Here is an 18,304-nt window from a genome sequence, read left to right as displayed (position 1 = left end):
TAGGAATGCTTTTACTATTTAATTTTATACTCAATTGCTGTGAATACTAGATTTTTTCATTTATGTAAACAATAAAAAATACAAATATATTTTACAACATACAATGTGCATTTCAGAACTTAAGGATACGAGGTGAACATTATAATTTGTGCTTTTTGAAAGAACTGAATAGCACGCAAGCATTATGTAAAGCTCCGGGGAATTAAAGTATAAGGATCAGTCTTCTGGAACTGCATACATGCAAAAATGTAAATGTTTCATTTGCTTATTCTAGGACATCTATTTGCTTATACTAGGACTTCCTCAGGTCATAGTAACTGAATGAAAAAATAACCTAATAGACATCAAAGCAGCGAGTTGCATGCACAGTCACTAAGGATGTGACAGAAAGGGATAAACCCGTGCTGAGAGGCAAAGAGGAGGGTAGGAGAATGGGGATATTTTACCTTCACATTTATTTGTTGTCAGTAAAATCATAGCAAGTTCAAAGTGAGCCTGGAAATTTGAACAGCAAAGTAAATTAAGTTGGTCAAGAGCTTTCAACCATATGAACTCTCTTCAATACCATCTAATAGGTGCTAATTAAGGCAGGTCCTTAAATCTGTTTGACGTTGCTTTGTTGATCCAGTAAGTCAGCTGATTTGTATATGCTGTCTTTTCTACAGGTATTACTCTGTTTTTCCCGAGATACCTCTGTATTGGAGCACTTTACTTACAGTAGTGCTACCCCACCCAAATCATATATACGAGGTAAAAGGAATTGTTTTTAAAAAGATTGTATAGATTTTTGTTGACCGCTGAGAAGTAATACAGTATGTGAATTTCCTTGATGTTCATTACACCTAGTAGACTACCTTTAAAAGAACCTTAATGAAAATTTCATGTATCCAGTTGATATCTGCACAGATTCTATTATGACAGTTTAGAAGCTGATCACATAAAGGCCAGATTGCAATGTTGTTCTTTTACTGTAGTTTTCTGTGTATAATTCTCCTGTGTTTTACCAAAATAAACACACAACTATGACAATATGGTAAAATCTTGACAACATCTGTCTTCATCAGAGCTAGAAATTTAAATACACAACACTGCCCTCTGCAACCTCAATGAATTTAGCAACTGGAAGTGGTGGTAAGATGTTATCTTCCCAAAGCAGTGAGTCTTGCAGATATTTGTAGACAGGAGGAGAACATGTTGCTGAAGAACTGTGGGCTCTGTTTGAAGGTCTGGGAGAGTAGAGGTCTACCAAGCTGATGATTATTCAAAGCATGGCATCTTCCAGAGTGTTATCTTACTTCTGGATGTTCTCTGGCTTAAGTTCTCATGTGAGTCTTACTTTTATTAACAGTCTTAAATTTATTAGTTCAGTCCACTTGCCTTCTGTGCCAACTTCTAATGGCATACCTCTGGGCTCTCTTTTCTTGCTTCTTAGATCCTCACCTGCCTTGGCTGTAACTGGTTCCTAATTTTGTCCTCCTTCTTGAATCACTCAGCCATCCAGTCACTTTCTTTCCATGTGCCTTTTACCTTATGCATTCCCATTTTCTTCCTCGGTCCCTCATGCCAGTGTATTTAGCCAGTGATCCCTGTACCAAGTACTTTTTTTGAACAGGACCTCTGTTGACAGTTTTCCTCTTGCTGCTTCTTATGGCACTAGAGGCAATGTTTATTTTCTAATTTTTTCTTCCTCCCTCATTGCTTTGTAGGTCTTTTCTCTCCCTGTAACTGAATTAGGGAGTTTTCTTTTCATAGAATCATAGAATCATAGAATGGTTTGGGTTGGAAGGGACCTTAAAGATCATCTAGTTCCAACCACCCTGCTGCGGGCAGGGACACCCTCCACTAAACCATGTTGCCCAAAGCCCCATCCAACCTGGCCTTGAACACTTCCAGGGATGGGGCCTCCACAACCTCTCTGGGCAACCTGTTCCAGTGCCTCACCACCCTCACAGTAAAGAATTTCTTCATAATATCATCTCATCTAAATCGACCCTCCTTCAGCTTAAACCCATTACCCCTTGTCCTGTCACTATACTCCCTGATAAACAGTCCCTCACCATCTTTCCCGTAGGCCCCTTCAGGTACTGGAAGGCCGCAATTAGATCTCCCCAGAGCTGCCTTTTCTCCAGGCTGGACAATCCCAACTCTCTCAGCCTGTCCTCACAGGAGAGGTGCTCCAGCCCTCCAGTCAGCTTTGTGGCCCTCCTCTGGACTCTCTCTAACAGCTCCATGTCTCTCCTGTACTGGGGCCCCCAGAGCTGGACGCAGTACTCCAGGTGGGGTCTCACCAGAGCGGAGTAGAGGGGCAGGATCACCTCCCTCGACCTGCTGGTCACGCCTCTTTTGATGCAGCCCAGGACACGGTTGGCTTTCTGGGCTGCAAGCGCACACTGCTGGCTGATGTTGAGCTTCTCATCAATCGATACCCCCAAGTCCTTCTCCTCAGGGCTGCTTTCAATCCATTACTCGCCCAGCCTGTAGTCGTGCTTGGGATTGCGCTGACCCACGTGCAGGACCTTGCACTTGGCCTTGTTGAACTTCATGCGGTTCGCACGGTCCCACCTCTCCAGCCTGGCAAGGTCCTTCTGGATGGCATCCCTTCCCTCCAGCGTGTCGACCACACCACACAGCTTGGTGTTGTCGGCAAACTTGCTGAGGGTGCACTCGATCCCACTGTCCACGTTGCTGACAAAGATGTTGAACAGTGCGAGTCCCAGTACCGACCCCTGAGGAGCGCCACTCATCACCGTTCTCCACTTGGACACTGAGCTGTTGACCATAATTATTTGAATGCGACCATCCAGCCAATTCCTTATCCACCGAGTGGTCCATCCACTTTTCTTTGCCTACTTCTTGAAACAAGCAAAGGGCTCACCTGAGTGCAGAACAGCAGTGGGATCCCAGGTCTCACTTCAGGCATAGAGCCATGGCAGCCCAGAAACACCGCTATGGGGAACATCCTACTTATTCCTAGACAAATCTGGGGAATGAAGCTGCTGAAATCTAAATCTCTGCTGAACCTGTGCAGCGTAAATCCGAAAGGCTTGTAGGTCCTATTTTTGGCTAATTTTCCAAGAGATGTGCTTTATGCTAAAAATACTCTCCTTCCAGATTACAACTCCCTGCTGCACAGCAAGCAAACTATTGCAAGGAAAAGTAAAAACTAATTTTTAGTTTAATGAAACAACTGATTTCTGTAATTGGAAAATATTGGGTTTTATTTTCATGAGGTAGTAGGCAAAAGCTTTACAGGTTAATTTTTAATTTAATTCAGTCAATTCAATTCATGTTACAGGAAAATATCGAAGTCCAGATTCCATTGAACCTGACAAAACTTCCCTGTGCTGAATTCTTCTGTGTAGAGTGAACAGAATACACTGAGATCTGAAAGATCTCTGAGTATTCTATAAATTTTCATCTAAGTAATTATATTTTCTAGTTGAATTTTCTCATTTTAAAACTAAAATAATTACAGCTTTTAATTCGTGGTAATTATGCTTAAAACACTTTTATATTTCTAAATAAATTGTTACTTTTTCAATAGTGGATTTTAAATTATTAGATTCTATAATTAAAATATGATTAACTAATATAATGTGTTCATTTTACAAGGAAGAGAAAAAGTTATATGGTCAGTCTATACTATCAGTGATTGTTTTGACTTAGTTAATCTTTTGTATGCAACAAATTGCTTATTTATTTTTTGTTATATCAAAACTCCACCATCCATCTTACTCTCTGTTGCAAGCTTAATGAAGCCTTGAATATTTTTTACCTGTTCTTATATCTTTAAATGCCTTTCCTGTCCCTAGGTCAGTCTGCCACAGCATGGCAGACTTATCCCCTTATAGAGCTTCACCATCTTCAATGTCTGCAGCAAAGACCTTTAGAGCTCCTAAGACTCAGTCAAATAAAATCTCTATGGGATAGCATTGCTGAAATCTTCCTTCTCTTTTTTGCTGTTTGTCATTCTCCCTTACTGGTGCTGCATTTAGTTTTATATCTGACACCTTACCTGTCCTATTGCATTGCTCACTTGTTTTAGACAATATCAAATGGTCAGTAATGTAATTAGATATGATTTTTATAATTGTAATTGAGAATCTACCATTTTAATTTAAATCTTTACACCATTTAACAGTTCAATCACGTTTTAATTGTGATTTGGTGATTCACAGGAAAACTTGGAATGGAAGAATATGCTGTTTTCTATCCTCCGAATGGTAAGAATTATACTATTGCCTCCTCTAGTGGTAGATTGGAAAGATACAGGATTTTTTTCTCAAATACATAACTTCTTTTTCTATTACAAATGATGTTTCATTGTTATTGTGTAAAATTCATTAATTTAAAGGAGTAAGCTGGACTGAAGCTACTCCAAAACCACATTCAGCCTGGTGTTAGTAGTCACATACGGAGTTCATCTATGTGTGTGGGCAGGAGAAAGAAAACAACTTTTGGTGCAGCAGCTTGTATTCCAGTTTTGTATCACCACTTAGAGGATCTGAATGATACATGCTGAAACTGCTGGACCCCCATCTTTTCCGTCCTCAACAAACCACACCTTAAAGTCTTTTCCTTTCAAAATCTGTGTTTGTTTTAAAAATTCAGACATAACTGATCTGTATAATTTTAAGTTCGTATCATTGCTGCTGCTGTTGTTGTTACTTCAGGTATTAAAATTCTTTTTTTTCAGCTCTTATTTTGACCATTTCAATCCCTGTCTATCAAATCATTTCCCTGTTTTTCTGCTGCATTTGTATTTTAAGTTCAAGCTCTATGCTCTTGCTTTCAAGGCCTTACGTCACCAATCTTAAATCTGTGTCTCTGGCCTTGTCTTTTATGTCTTCTGTGTTCCAGTGATGTCAATTGTAGCACATAACGTTTATTCCCCCTTCTTTCATTTTTGCCTCCGCAATTCTTTGCAGCTTTGTAGCTATGAAGCATTGTCCTTATGACCTTTTGCCAAAGCAGCTCCCTCTTACTGGTCCTATATGAAAATTAATGAATGGGAGCTAAGATCAGCTGGAAAGGAGGAGAGAACTGTCAGGGTACAACTGCCAAGTCCTCTGAATGTTTTATCTGAGTACTACATGAATTACTAGAGGTCTTGGCTTCCTCTTTTCCTGCTCCCTCCTTGTCAGTACATGACATTTACGGGTTGTCATTCATCTGAAATTAGGTTCTGATTTCAGCAAAGCTTATACATAATAACTTCATGGAAACAGAGCTTTACTTGCCTTTCTAGGAACTATAGCATGTGTTTAAGCACGTAGTTGGTTGTACTAAAGTAGGTGATACAATTCCCATACTTAAATATTTACAAGATTGAGATCTAGGACTGCAGGTGCTATGAGAAGGAAATATTTTGTTCCTATGGTAGGCAGAATACAATTTAGAAATATGGGGGGAAATACATTTTTTTGCATGGATAAAAAGAAATACAAAAGAACAAAAAAAAGAAATATTTTTGTTTTGTAGGTGTAATTCCTTTTCATGGCTTTTCTATGTATGGTAAGTGTGACTTTCATAACCTCAGAATTGCTTTTTATCATACTGCAGTTTAAAGTTGTAGGTACTTTTCTCCATCTTTTAAACTTGTATGTATTCTGTTTCTTTGTGTATGAAGACAGTTATATATAATTTTTAAAATTCCAGGCTGTTTCTATTTACTTATATTACAGCTCACTATCATGTGGGTGTTCCTTCTCTGAGAGCGAATAGCTGAGGTATACATCTTAATGTATATGAATAGAGGGATAAAGTTTATTGACAGAGTGTTCTGCTCTTGTGTTTCACTTCTGGGTAGACCAAGTTACCCGTGAAAAGTTTGTAAAAACGTGAATTATGTGAAAGGCCTGTTGCTGTATCCGTTTGCCTAGAACAGGTGTTAAAGGAGCATTAAATAATAGAATGATTGCTACTTTACTGCACAGAGGAAAGCTCAAATATCAATAAGATTTCTAGCAGAAAAATTTCCTCGGATCTCAGATGTAACAAGGCAGCTAGTGCAGAGGCACTCCAACTATGTGGGACTGTTTGTTACAGCTTTTCAGTTTTTTCCTTTGATTTATCAAAGGTGTTTGTGGCATCACTGGGCAAGCAGATTTTAAGATTATACTTAAAATACTTTGTTTTGCTAATAATATAGTTTAATGATCACATGATCATTAAAATTAGATGATATAAATATGAAATGCCAATTTGAACCTGATTAGGGAATCTTAAGTATTTGAAGAAATGAACAGCTTAGTAACAAACTCTTCCATAGGTACTCACTAGGAGGCTTTCACTTTTTCTGTGTGAAACTGCTTTTCAAAATGTTTGTGTTTGACTCTGCCCTTGAGAAAAGCGTCTCTCAAACTGGGTGTGAGCTTCTTCCCTCCCTCCTGCCCTCTCTCTTGGCAAGAGCTCAGAATATGCTGGTTGTGAGAAGGAGGGAGGCTGAAAAGCAAGGCAGCACAAACCCAGTACTGGAACTCCAGGCTGTGGGTGCGGTAGCTGGGACCAAGCAGAGCATCCTGTCTATTCCATGCTATGCTGCTATAGGAGGAAGTATCTGAGGCCTTATGTAAATCCTATACTCTTTTGCATGTTCGCATGTATACGCTCGTACGGTGTCAACTGCCAGACACTGTTCAGTTATCCTCCTGGCCTTTATGTACATATGCACGCTGCCAACTCTTCCACTTCCATCTTCAATCATTAAAAACATACGCACTAGTAACACCCTCTGCTTTTCTTACCCCTATGTAAATACACGCTTCTGTGAACATCTCACCCTACCTTAGCACCCCACCTCTCATACACATACGCCGCTATTTTCTATTAAGCTACCTCTGATATGTATCTATAAAAATTAATTCACACATGCATACACTCATATATATATAAATGTACATATATCTGTGTGCATATGTATACATATGTATACAGACAAATGTATCCGTATCCCTGGCTTTGTGTAAATAAAACTGGAAGGGAAGGTGAATATAGAGACTATGAGTGAATATAGACTATAGGTGCGTTAAAATGTAAGCTGCCATCTGTAATGAATGCACCTGTAAAATGCAGCTGTGGATGTGATAAGTGGACAGATAAAAAGGCTGTTTACAGAAATGTATATAGAACAACTGTCTGTGAAACATGCATTGAATGAATGGAGCAGCAATCAGAGGGAACTGATTATGTTTGTGCAGCATATACATACAACAGATTTATCTATATGCTAGACCTCTACAAAAAGAAAAAAGGGACTGGGGGAAAAAAAAAGTTTGAGAACTGCTGCTTTACAAATGTAGCCAACTATTATTTTGAGTCAGGTATACCACAAGACTTCTAAACAGTAAACTACCAGATGTCCATGGTTTTCAGATCTTACAATTAATAAACAGATCTCTATCAGTCTGTCATACTTATGTGATGTTATTGTGGCAACCAAAAGCTATATTTTTATGTTTTCCTTTTCACAACACTCATCTTCAAGCAGTAAACTTATTCAATTCTTACAAATGGGGAACCAATTTGGATATGGTCACTAACCCAGGCCACATTGGAGGTTATAGATGGTTGAATCAAAAACTTGCACTGTTCAATGTGTCATTGTCCTGCACCCCAGAGAAGCTACCCTTAAAGTGTATTTCTTATGCTTTGAAAGCCAGCACTGAGTAAGCAGGTTCTAATTAGTTTAGACTCTTGTAATATATATATATAAAAAAAAATATTACCTAGAATGTATTGTATTACCTTTCTTAACCTTTCACATCAAACGATAGACTCTATTATGAAACACTTAGTTCTAAATAATTGGTTTAGTATTGTTTTTGTAAATTGTACTACTATAAATACTTGGGTTTTTCCTCATACTTCATGCACTTAATCATTGAACTCTTTAGCAGTTTACAGTGTTGAGTCAATTATAATTCTTTTATCCTTTCAGTTGCTCCACTTTGTTTTCTGTACCATGAACCTTCCAAATTGTATCAGATATTTCGTGAGATGTATGTGCGTTTTTTCTTCAGACTCCATTCCATCTCTTCACATCCCTCTGTAAGTTCATTAGGAATTAAAACCGACTCGATATTCTGCTTGCTATGGAGCAATAATATGTAGTGGCATGATTTTCTATGTGATTGAATGTATTCTTTTAAATATAATAAAATATTTCAGGCAAGCTTGGAAAAATTATTAGGTAACTCCAGTTTGGATAATTTTGTTTTCTACATCAATGTTAGTCTTTGCTGTAGAATATCATGTACTTTAAAATAATACAGTTCTCATTTAATGAGGGCGTGGGATCTTCTTTTATGTAATAGGTTCTTAGTTCAAGAAGTCACATAAATGCATACTCAGTTTCATTTTATTTAATGACGTGTAAGTGCACACTTAAGTGTTTTCTGGGGTGGAGAGACTAAAATATAGTTGTATATATGCAGATATTGTTTCAGAGATAACAAATTAATGTCTGTTTCTTTAACTCAAGTATCTTTGTGTGACAGCACATGCTTCTTAGCACTACTAGATGAATTTAAATAATTTAGTTATGTATATGACCAGGACCAGCTGTTTTGAATGTAAGACAGTTGTAGAAATTGGCTTATCTTGTATTTTTGAAGAATAAAACATAGTAAATATTATTTTTTCTCCTTCACAAAGTGCTGAATAGTTACATTACTTTTGGAAAACATTTCCGAATTAAAAGAAAATTGTTTCCTCGATATACCATTTCAAGGCTGTGCATAGTGCTTTCAGTCATTACTAGTAGGGAAACAGGTCAGGCTCTATTCATTTTCATGGTAATTTTTAAAAGAAATTTTAAAATGTGTTTGCATTTAAATTTTTTGTAGTTATCCCCATTGCTGTTTGCTTTTAGTTATCAGAGAGATACTATTTCTCACATCCTCTGTTTTTTAGTGCAACTGAGGTCTATTTCATCAAAGTGGAAATATTTCAAGTAGGTCACATTATAATAACCCACTAAATAATTAGACCCTGACATAAAAATACCATAAGTAACTTAGAACTGAAAGGGACTGTCACAACACATTATGTTGCTAATACATACGTAGAATTCTAGGAGCAAGGCTTTAGTGACTGAAGGCATTAGAGCTGTTTGTGCCCTGCTTTCCTGAGCTGTATATTATATCATTAATAGTGTTTTATTGGTTCAATTAAAAATTCATGCATACTTACATGCTGATACTGTTTTCTCAGATTTGACAGGATGAGTGTTAGTATTCAAGATATGATCTTGTTTCATTAGGGCATTGTATCATTGTGTTTGCTGTTTGAGACTCTTCTACAAACCCATCTGCCCCAGCTCTTTTATCACCTTCGAGAAATTGGGGCTCAGCCGTAAGTACTTCTTTCTGACTTGCTACAAATGTTGCAGATTCATTGTTCTGAAAATGCTGTTCTGTAGTATTTTGATTTAAAAGCTATGGGAAATTATTCAAAAGTGCAAACATTAATGTGCCATTTTTCCTTGAAAGTCATTTGGAGTCCTTTGCCTAATCTGCATATATGCACTTTATACGTTTCTTCTGTATGTTCTGTAAAAAAAGAGAGGAGAATTGCTCTATGAGAAATGCTGCATTATTCAGCTAAGTTTCAGTTATTAGTGTCAGACCTGATGGAACTAAGTGATTTATTTTCTAGGGGACAGAAGATGCAGAGATACGTTGGTTACAGGGGAAGCTACTGGAAGGACAGAGAGCAAGAGGCTGTCGTTCTATAGTGTACTCATGGCACCAAGTGCAATAGAACCTGAAAATCTTGGTGTTATAATTGCCATCCATCAGAATAGCGTAATAGCAGAAAGGATGAAACATTAGGGATGATAATAGCTGAGGATCTCGCTAATGTGATTGTTGGTTAGACTATTTTAATGTGATTAGTACTTTGTCAAATGAGATGCTAAATAGTTTTCTGATGGCTGTTGCAAAGGCAAATATTGATTATTAATGCAGCGAGAGCAAATAGTTATTCTTCCTGGAAGAAAATGCAGAAGAATGATGAAATATTTTCAGTTTATAGAGGATCTGTTTGGTCATTCTGGGAGGCAGAAATATAATAACTTTTTTTTATCTCTTCTTTGCAGGCTACGAATTTCATTTAAATGGATGGTACGAGCATTTTCTGGTTATTTAGCTACAGATCAGCTCTTGCTTCTGTGGGACAGAATCCTGGGATACAACTCTCTAGAAATTCTTGCTGGTAATAGGATTATTTTTACAAAACATGTTAAGTCCAGGTGGATATAAGGCAAATACGTGTTGACATCAATATATTTTGTGACAAGAAGAAAATAGTTGCTCTTTGAATGCTGAAAGCAGATTACATACATGTCAAAGAAAACTGGAATTACATAAAAACCGCATCTCTAACAAAAATATGTGAGGTAATTTTTTTTAATGATAGCACTCCAAAAATGCTAAGCACTCTCTGAACAGAACATAGGATGTTCTCCTAGCTTCAGTGGTAACAATAAATCAGTTCATGACCTTTCACAAAACACAAGACTCATGTTACTCATTTATGGCAAGTATTTCTTCAGTACTTACAGCAACTGAGAGTTCCCCTGATTTTGCTGGATTTCTTCTTTCGAAGTCCCATCTTTTAAGAGACTTTGAAAGTTTTGTACTTATTTTTTATAAAGGAAATAATGTCCTAAGATTTACGCAAGGTTTAAGATGGGGGTTCTAAAGAAGACGTGTATCTTCAGTTGGGTCAGTTTTTAAATACGAAGTAGGTGAATAGAAGAGTAAAGGTTTTGGTTCCATTTGTACTTGTAAGACAGCTATGTAGAGATATATATTTATATAAGATAGTACAAAAGAAATGAACTTTTTTTTTAATGTTATATAATATTCACAACTGAAGTATTTCTATTTAAATAAATTAAAATTATTGGCTTAGAAATGAACTAATTGTAAATCATGTTGTCCCCTTTAATTAAAGCTAGTTATCTTAAAGTCAAGCATTTTCACTCAGACTTTTCTGAAAGTGGTGTGTTTTTTCTATCCGTTTTAAAGAGCAGCCAAAGAAACTCAAACACATCCATCCCTTGTATATTATTCTTTGGAATCAAAATAATTACTCTAAGGGAGTGAGAATTGGTATTTTACATCAAGATTAATTCTAACCACTAATTAACAGGTCAGCAACTTAAATATTGGGCATTTTCTTTCAGTCCTGGCAGCTGCTGTGTTTGCTTTCCGAGCAGTCAACCTGATGGAGGTGACATCACTGGCTGCAGCTGAAGTAAGGATAAGTTTCAGTTAGAAGAGATTGAAATAGTTTCTGATGCTTTGCCAACAAGAGTAACTTAAGCTTCACATGGCACGTGGTACATAGTGCAAATCTTTCTGCCTAAATTCTTACCTTAGATAAAAAACCAAGGGAATTGTGAACATGCAGTACACAATACTGCTTCTCTGGAGTAAAAGGAAATAAAAGAGTATATTTGCTACAAAAATGCAGTGTTATCAAATTATTTTTACAATTAGATTCTTTTTTTCTGGTTTAATATATAATCTGTGTTTGTGGGATATATTGTTTTTAAAAAATTGTAGAGGCTTGTACCTTTTTTCTCAGTACATTTTAATGTAGTTGCTTCTGTGCTTTTTGATATTGCAAAGATTTTACAAGATTACTTTTGTCAATATTAATCTGAAATTTCACTGTGAGTACTGTCATGGGAAATGAAGAAAATTTAGTCATTAGGATGAAGATTATTATTGTTTATCTCTAGGAATTTGTTAAAATGTATTTTTTCCAAAAATCTGGTGATGTATTTTTTCAGACTTTGAGAAATTATGACTTTTTCTTTCTCTTTTTTTTTTTTTTTAAACACTTTCATGAGAAGACATTGACTATTTGAGTCATTACATTGGACTTACTTCACAAGTACTAGCCAAGCCACAGGATAAGGATTCTTAATTCCCAATTATTTTTAGAAGCAAGTTGAAATGTTAGACCCCTTATTCACCCATGATGCCATGTATATTTGAAGTAAGGCTAAAGGCTAAAATAAAGTTACTTGGTTTATATACATAAACATATGCTTTTTCTTTGAAATGTTAGAATGAAAAATAATACAATAAAGCAGTAACATAAACCAGCATAATTTGTTTCTAGCCCAGTCTGAATCTAATAATTGTTAGTATTATAGTCAGTATTTGAATCTTTTTCTGACTTCTTGACTTGCTTTAAAGAAATTTGATTCAAATGTCAAGTTTAACAAGCTTTTTTGTTTTTTATCCTAGGCTGTACTTGCTGACCTTTCAACCCTGAAAGTTATGCCTCTTCTTCAAATCTTCTTGTTTGCTACTGTTACTTGATCTGCTTCAACAATATTGGTACCATAATTCCAGTCTTTCCTGAGAAGCTAATCAACTATGCAATGTCTGCATAAAACCAAAATTAAACTGTATGTATAATATTAATTTAGAAATCAAGACCTTAAAATTTTCTAACTGAAAACAGTAACTTTGCACATGAGTGTGTGCAGTGCATGCTACTGAATTTCACCATAACAGCAATGGTTACTGTTTGTACATTGAGAATGACTACTTGTGCAAATAAACAATATGAATCAGTATCTAAAATGCATGTAATCTTAAATTAAATAAAGTAAATGTAATTTGTGGTCTGAGTTTTGTGATGTCAGTGTTGGAGTTGTAAAAGCTCTCTTTTAATATGAAATTACTTTTTCAAGCTCACAGCTTAGAGGATATCAGCTCAAATACTGTCAACTGAGAAAATAAAGATACTTTAACTTGCAAGAATTTTTTCTCATTTTCTAAGAAAAGGATAGGATCATACACCAGTGCTGTTATTTATTTTCTCTACAGAAATTTTCTCCATGTTCCTTCTCATGTTAGCTACTTCCGTTATTCTTTTCATAGACGGAGATGTAGTCAAGCATTCCTCATCATCTTCAGTTAGGTATACAGCTATCTCAGGCGTCTTCTAAACTCCTTTCCAGAGTCCCATCAAAGGCCCCGTGTCATAAAATATGTTCCCCTGCAGAGAAGGCCTGAGCATAGCTTCCTTCAGAACTTGTTGGAGCCAGTCCTTGCATGAGCCGAACTATTGCCCTGAGAATGATGCCAAGAGTCCTTTCGCCGTGCCCCACACCCTCTTTGGGAGAGCAGTGCTATGCTTTTGCCAGTTTTTCAGCCTCTCTGATTCAGCAGCTCAGGCTTCAGTTCAGAATCCAAACTTACATTGATGTGTGGTGGATTGTCACTATGCTGTCAGGCTGACTCATCATCTGTTAGCGATCATACCTTTTTGTGAGGTCTTCCAGATTTTTCCACTGATTTGTTTAATACTGAAGTCAGAATCAATAATCTGATTTGGTTAAGCATACCTGAAAAAGAACCAAAGTCAATATAGCCACGGTGTTTGCTATACGACTTTTATCTTCGCCTAATTTACACACATGAGGTTGTCATCATTTGTCATACATACTGAATGTAGGACAGTGAAACATGAGTCCTTCATAGTTTGCTCAAAAGTTGTCTGAAAAGTGATCTAAGCTGTAGTCTCAGATAGAGCTATGAGCTTTATGTCTGTGATTCTTCTTGTCTCTGTCAGGATAATGTAGTAAGAAACTTACTGAACTTGACTGCTAGTAAATTTATAAGGCTAATTTTAAAAAAGGTAGAGTTGTGGACTCAGTATGATCACTTCTATAAAGAACCAAACTGCTTAACAGATAATGACATATTGAATGAAAATATTTTGGAAAATTTTGTTCTGGGTAACAAAGAAAATCGATCTTTCCCTTAATATTTGCAAGAAATGGTTTTAACTCTTTAACTAGAGGCTTTTCTGTGATGTTTAATTTTAAAAAAGAAGACACATGTGATGGCTTTTATCTTTACAGCAAGTATTACCATGTTCTGTGTATAAGGAATGGAGGCATAGAAAGATTAAGTGATTTGCTAAAGATTACAAAGTAAATTCCTGAAAGAGGTGAGCAGTCTCTCGTCTCCTGAATTCTGTTTATACTTTGGGGTGCTCAGTTTGTGTATTAGCCACAAGACCTTATTTCATCTTCAGAACAACACATAATGCACATCTACATCTAAAAATGCAGCTTTTTGCAGTTTTTAAAATCATTAAGATTGGGTAGCAATTTAGAAATTACACTGTTACAAAGTAGTCACAAGGACTGTGGCTCAGGAAGGCCATTACAAGGTTAACGTGGGGTTTTAGGGATTTAAAAGTATTTACTAAATAGCAAGGGAGATTCCCTGGAGGCCTGTTGACCCTCTAATTCCCATGGCTCTGTGCAAGCACATGGTGCAGAATCTGAATGTTACTCTAACCCATTCCATAGTGGGATTTTTGAGCAGTATTTTTTTATCTTTTTTTTTTTCTTTTTTTCCCACTTTAAGTAGTTTTGAAAATGTTACAAATAGGCAGAGATAGAGATGGTTGGGTTCTTGTTTGAACAAGAAGTTGTGTGACTAACAGAATATGGTCTGTTCTCCTCTGACTTGACATCTTGTTATTCGTCCTAACAATCTCGCATCTCCCTTGTGTCCCTTCCCCCTGTAGTTCTTAAACTCCTCTTTCCGACCTCCACCCGCATTTCTCCGATGGCTGGATGAGGACCTTAACACTTTGTGCCTACTGTGGGTCAACACGCACCTTCGGCTGGACCGCTTATGCTGCCTCCTGGGCTCAGGTGATGCTGTGGCTCTTACTCCAGTGTTGCCCAAAGGCTTCACGGACTGCATGCAGCTCATCAGCCAGGTATCCCATGGACCAGCTGCAGCACAAAATCTCTTGAAGACCTCTGCTGCCTTTTGTCAGGTGTTTAAGTTGGCTTTTTTGAGACATGGAAAGACGTGTACACGCACAGACACACACATATACAGGAATAATTAGTTTAATTGCTCTAAAAAATGAGATTAAGATGAGATTAAAAATGAACCAGATCCTCTCCTTAGACTTCAACTATACTTTTAGATTTTTTTATATCTTTTAAAATCTATTTTAAAAAAATTGCTTTTACTGAAGAGGTATTGTTTTCATGTTCCACTCAGTTTCTCAGTTCCAACAAAATATTGTGTTTCAGATTCTGGCTGATACTTGTATTTTTAATCTCCTGTGCTTAAATAACACTTTCATTTCAAATATATATATTTTTTTAATATTAAAGTGACTGGTTTCTATCTTACAGCTAGATACTTGTATACATAGGTAGTATCAATTACTTAAGTTTTAATTCTTTCACTTTGCAGACCAATTCAAACCTGTTGATGTCTATAGTCTATCATTTGACTTCCAAATTCCTAAAACTCCTTCTTCATTTTTGCTGTTTTAAGTAATAGCCAGATTTTGATAGCAGAATCATATCTAAATTGATAATTACATTGATTGAAACAAGCTCAGCTGAACCTTCAATGGCTCAATTTAGCCAAATTGTTTTTCTTGGTCTGTTCCTCCCTATTTTAAATCCATATAAACAGACATTTCAGTATAAGAACCAATTGTCTCCGTGTTTATAGATAAAGACCAATTTTTTGCTGCTTACCTTAGGAATCTGGCTATGGGCAATCAAAGGTTTCTTGTAATGTCGAATAGACTGTTTAAAAAACACAAAAATAAATAGGCTTGTCTAAAAATGTACCCAAGTTATCTGCGTTCAGTACTTCCAAAAATATATTGAAACTTAAATCTTGATGGCTGGGTAATGGAACAATTTAATAACTTGAACAACTAGAACAGTTTCTACTTTTTAGTGGAATTTTTTTTTCATAGTAACAAATTTTATTATGAGAAATGGAGGGAGTATGGAGACCGTTAAACTGTAAAGTTAGATATCCCAGTAAAAGGAAAAGGCTGGAAAGAGACACTAGTTTAAGACACATTTCTACTTGTTGCCAGAAACCAGAAAAAAAAAAAAAATCCCCAAGCATAAGCCTGTGTTACTGTCTTCTAATGAATTTTATAAAATTCTTCCAACAAGACTGAAGAGATTTCATTAAACAGAATTGCCATATAAAGATTAGTTAGGGGAAAGCAATTTAGTGAGCCGCTTATTAACACTAAATAAGCATTTATTTAAAGGATAACTAATATATTGCAAAACTGTAGGGCTGTATCTTCAGCGAGTAAGGGGAAGAGCCTTTTAATGTACTTGAACAGATCGGTAAAATATTCCATCCTGTATGTTGTGTGAGGAAACGGGGCAGGGAGGGAGGCTGCAGCGGGATGGCGGGAGCTGCTGGGCTCTTCCTTGTTCCTCCTCTCCCGGAGGCTGTTCCTGCCGCTGCTCTGGCTGCTCTTGGCCCCACAGCCCACGCAGGAAAGGCAAGTAATTTGTTAGTTGAAATGCGGTTTTGAGATCAACAGAGCTTTGTGTTTTGTAAGGCCAGCTACAGCTGGCTTCCTGCGGCACCAAAAGCTTGCTTGATGTGCGGTTACTGAGCAGAGCCAGGGCCAGGGCCAAGGCCAGGGCCATGGCCGAGGCGAGTTCCTCTGGGGAATGGCCGGCAGAGGGGGCATTAGTCAGCCTTCCTGTCCTCCGGAAGAGAAACCACCGGCCGGAGAAACCATCCCTGTTGAATAATTGCCTTGCCGATAGCCATATTAATGGCACCGGGTTTCAGCAGAAGTGCCGAAGGACAACTGCGGCGGGGCTGGGTTTCTTGTTCACAGCCTTAGGGCCCCGTACAGGAGGCAGAACAGCCCCTCCGCAGGCTTCAGGCTTTTAGCGCAAGGCCACGCTTGTCGTGAGGGACCGCGCATCTGTGATGAGTTCTGCAGGTACCGTTTATTGGAGTAGACAACCACAGAATAACCCGAAATCTCTAGAATCCAGAAGAAGCTGTGCTGCTAATTGAAATCACTGAAAGAATTTTTTGTTTTCCTGCACATTTCATGCTTGGCTTTTTCAATACCTTAACAAAACTGTTAATGCAGGGAAGATCATTTTGATCCAGCAGTGCAACAGTTGTGCTCTGCTTTAAAACAGTGTTAAAATGTCTCATCTTAGTATTTTAATTAGGCAATTAATAGTACACCTACCAAATGATGGCCATCCAGACTGATTACGCCTTTGAGAAGTGTCTCAGGATACTCTTGTCTCCACGGATGATTAACGGTGCAGGTGTTAATGGGGAGAGAACAAATATATGGTTAGACTGGGATGTACGGATGTAAGTCTTGGGTTCAGCAGGATTTGTAAGGCTGCAATGCATAAACAATTGTAACACAGTCTAACTGTGCTAAATACTGACTGGGGATCAGCCTTACAGTAATTCTGGGGTGGTAACACTACTTTTTGGCAAACCATGGTTTTTGAGCCTACATTTAAGCCCCAGGAGGTTCACCTGGTTCTGTGTACTGTCAGACATTGCTGGCTGCCAAAGGTGAAGTTCCTTCCTGTGAAGGAAGATGTAGTGGCGCCTCTATTTGCCCATATTTCAAAATCAGCATGTTGTTCTAGAGGTCGGACTACTGATACGTGCAATTATCTCTAGAGAATTGGCTTTATGGAGGACCATGGTGCCTTACCAAATGACATTGTCTTTGGCTGAACAGTTTGAACAAATTGTTTCTTTTGGGATTATGACCAAAATAAATGGACTGTTTAACAAAGGAGTTAAAGCTCACAATTTGTGCAAGGCAAAGCATGTGACCAATTTCTGTGTTGTGTTTTAAACAAAAAAGGTCTGTATTATGTTGCTAAGAGACAAATTGGAATTTGATAGTCAAAGACAAAATATTATGTTGTAGCCACATAATATGTTTTAGTAGGTATTTGATAGTTCTTTTTATTCGACACTCATGTGTTCCATGAATGGTACATTCTGTGATTTTTATTTTGGAATGCTCTGTTTAGGATAGTTATGCTTTTCATGAGTCCAAATATAAATGGTAAATCAGCACAAATATATGTTGTAAAAAGCAGTTTCATTTTCTGGCTGTTCAGAATTATTTTTTATTTAAATTTGTTTGATAATATGTCCCTTTTCTCAGTTTTTTTTAAGTGCTTCTGGGTTACAAAAACATAAGCATTGCTTTGAAGTCCAGTCTTGGTTCATTAACGTTAATATCAAGTTCTGACTGTGGAAAACTGGCGTTGTTTCAACTTATGAAGGAAGTTTGGGTTGCTTTCAGCATTCACATTAGTGGTGAAGATGTTCGCGTCATAGTTTCTGACATAAAGACATATTTAGATATTTAATTTTAGTTTGTGATACATTTGAGATATTCTGACCATAACCAGTTTCTGAAGACATTAGAGTTAACTGGTAGACATGGGGAAGTAGTGTTATCA

General features: G+C 37.1%; 1 protein-coding gene across 2 annotated transcripts in view; it reads left to right on the top strand.

Annotated features, from left to right (window-relative positions):
* TBC1D19 (TBC1 domain family member 19) overlaps positions 1–12,652 on the top strand; it is a 54,275-nt gene extending 41,623 nt beyond the window's left edge. Inside the window, exons 14-21 of one of the 2 annotated variants that reach the window (XM_075752361.1) lie at positions 666–750; positions 4,179–4,223; positions 5,482–5,514; positions 7,940–8,049; positions 9,263–9,354; positions 10,100–10,124; positions 11,192–11,262; positions 12,267–12,652. In XM_075752361.1, the coding sequence (XP_075608476.1) occupies positions 666–750; positions 4,179–4,223; positions 5,482–5,514; positions 7,940–8,049; positions 9,263–9,354; positions 10,100–10,124; positions 11,192–11,233 (432 nt within the window). In that variant the 3' untranslated portion in view covers positions 11,234–11,262; positions 12,267–12,652. Of the gene's footprint in view, positions 1–665; positions 751–4,178; positions 4,224–5,481; positions 5,515–7,939; positions 8,050–9,262; positions 9,355–10,099; positions 10,216–11,191; positions 11,263–12,266 lie in introns of both variants that reach the window. The other variant, XM_075752360.1, reaches the window with a different exon arrangement.
* The last annotated feature ends 5,652 nt before the right edge of the window (positions 12,653–18,304 follow it).

The sequence above is a fragment of the Balearica regulorum genome, chromosome 4, assembly GCF_011004875.1.
Source record: "Balearica regulorum gibbericeps isolate bBalReg1 chromosome 4, bBalReg1.pri, whole genome shotgun sequence".
Lineage (NCBI taxonomy): Eukaryota > Metazoa > Chordata > Aves > Gruiformes > Gruidae > Balearica > Balearica regulorum.
Note: the sequence above shows the minus strand (reverse complement) of the source record. Positions and strands in the feature narration are given on the sequence as shown.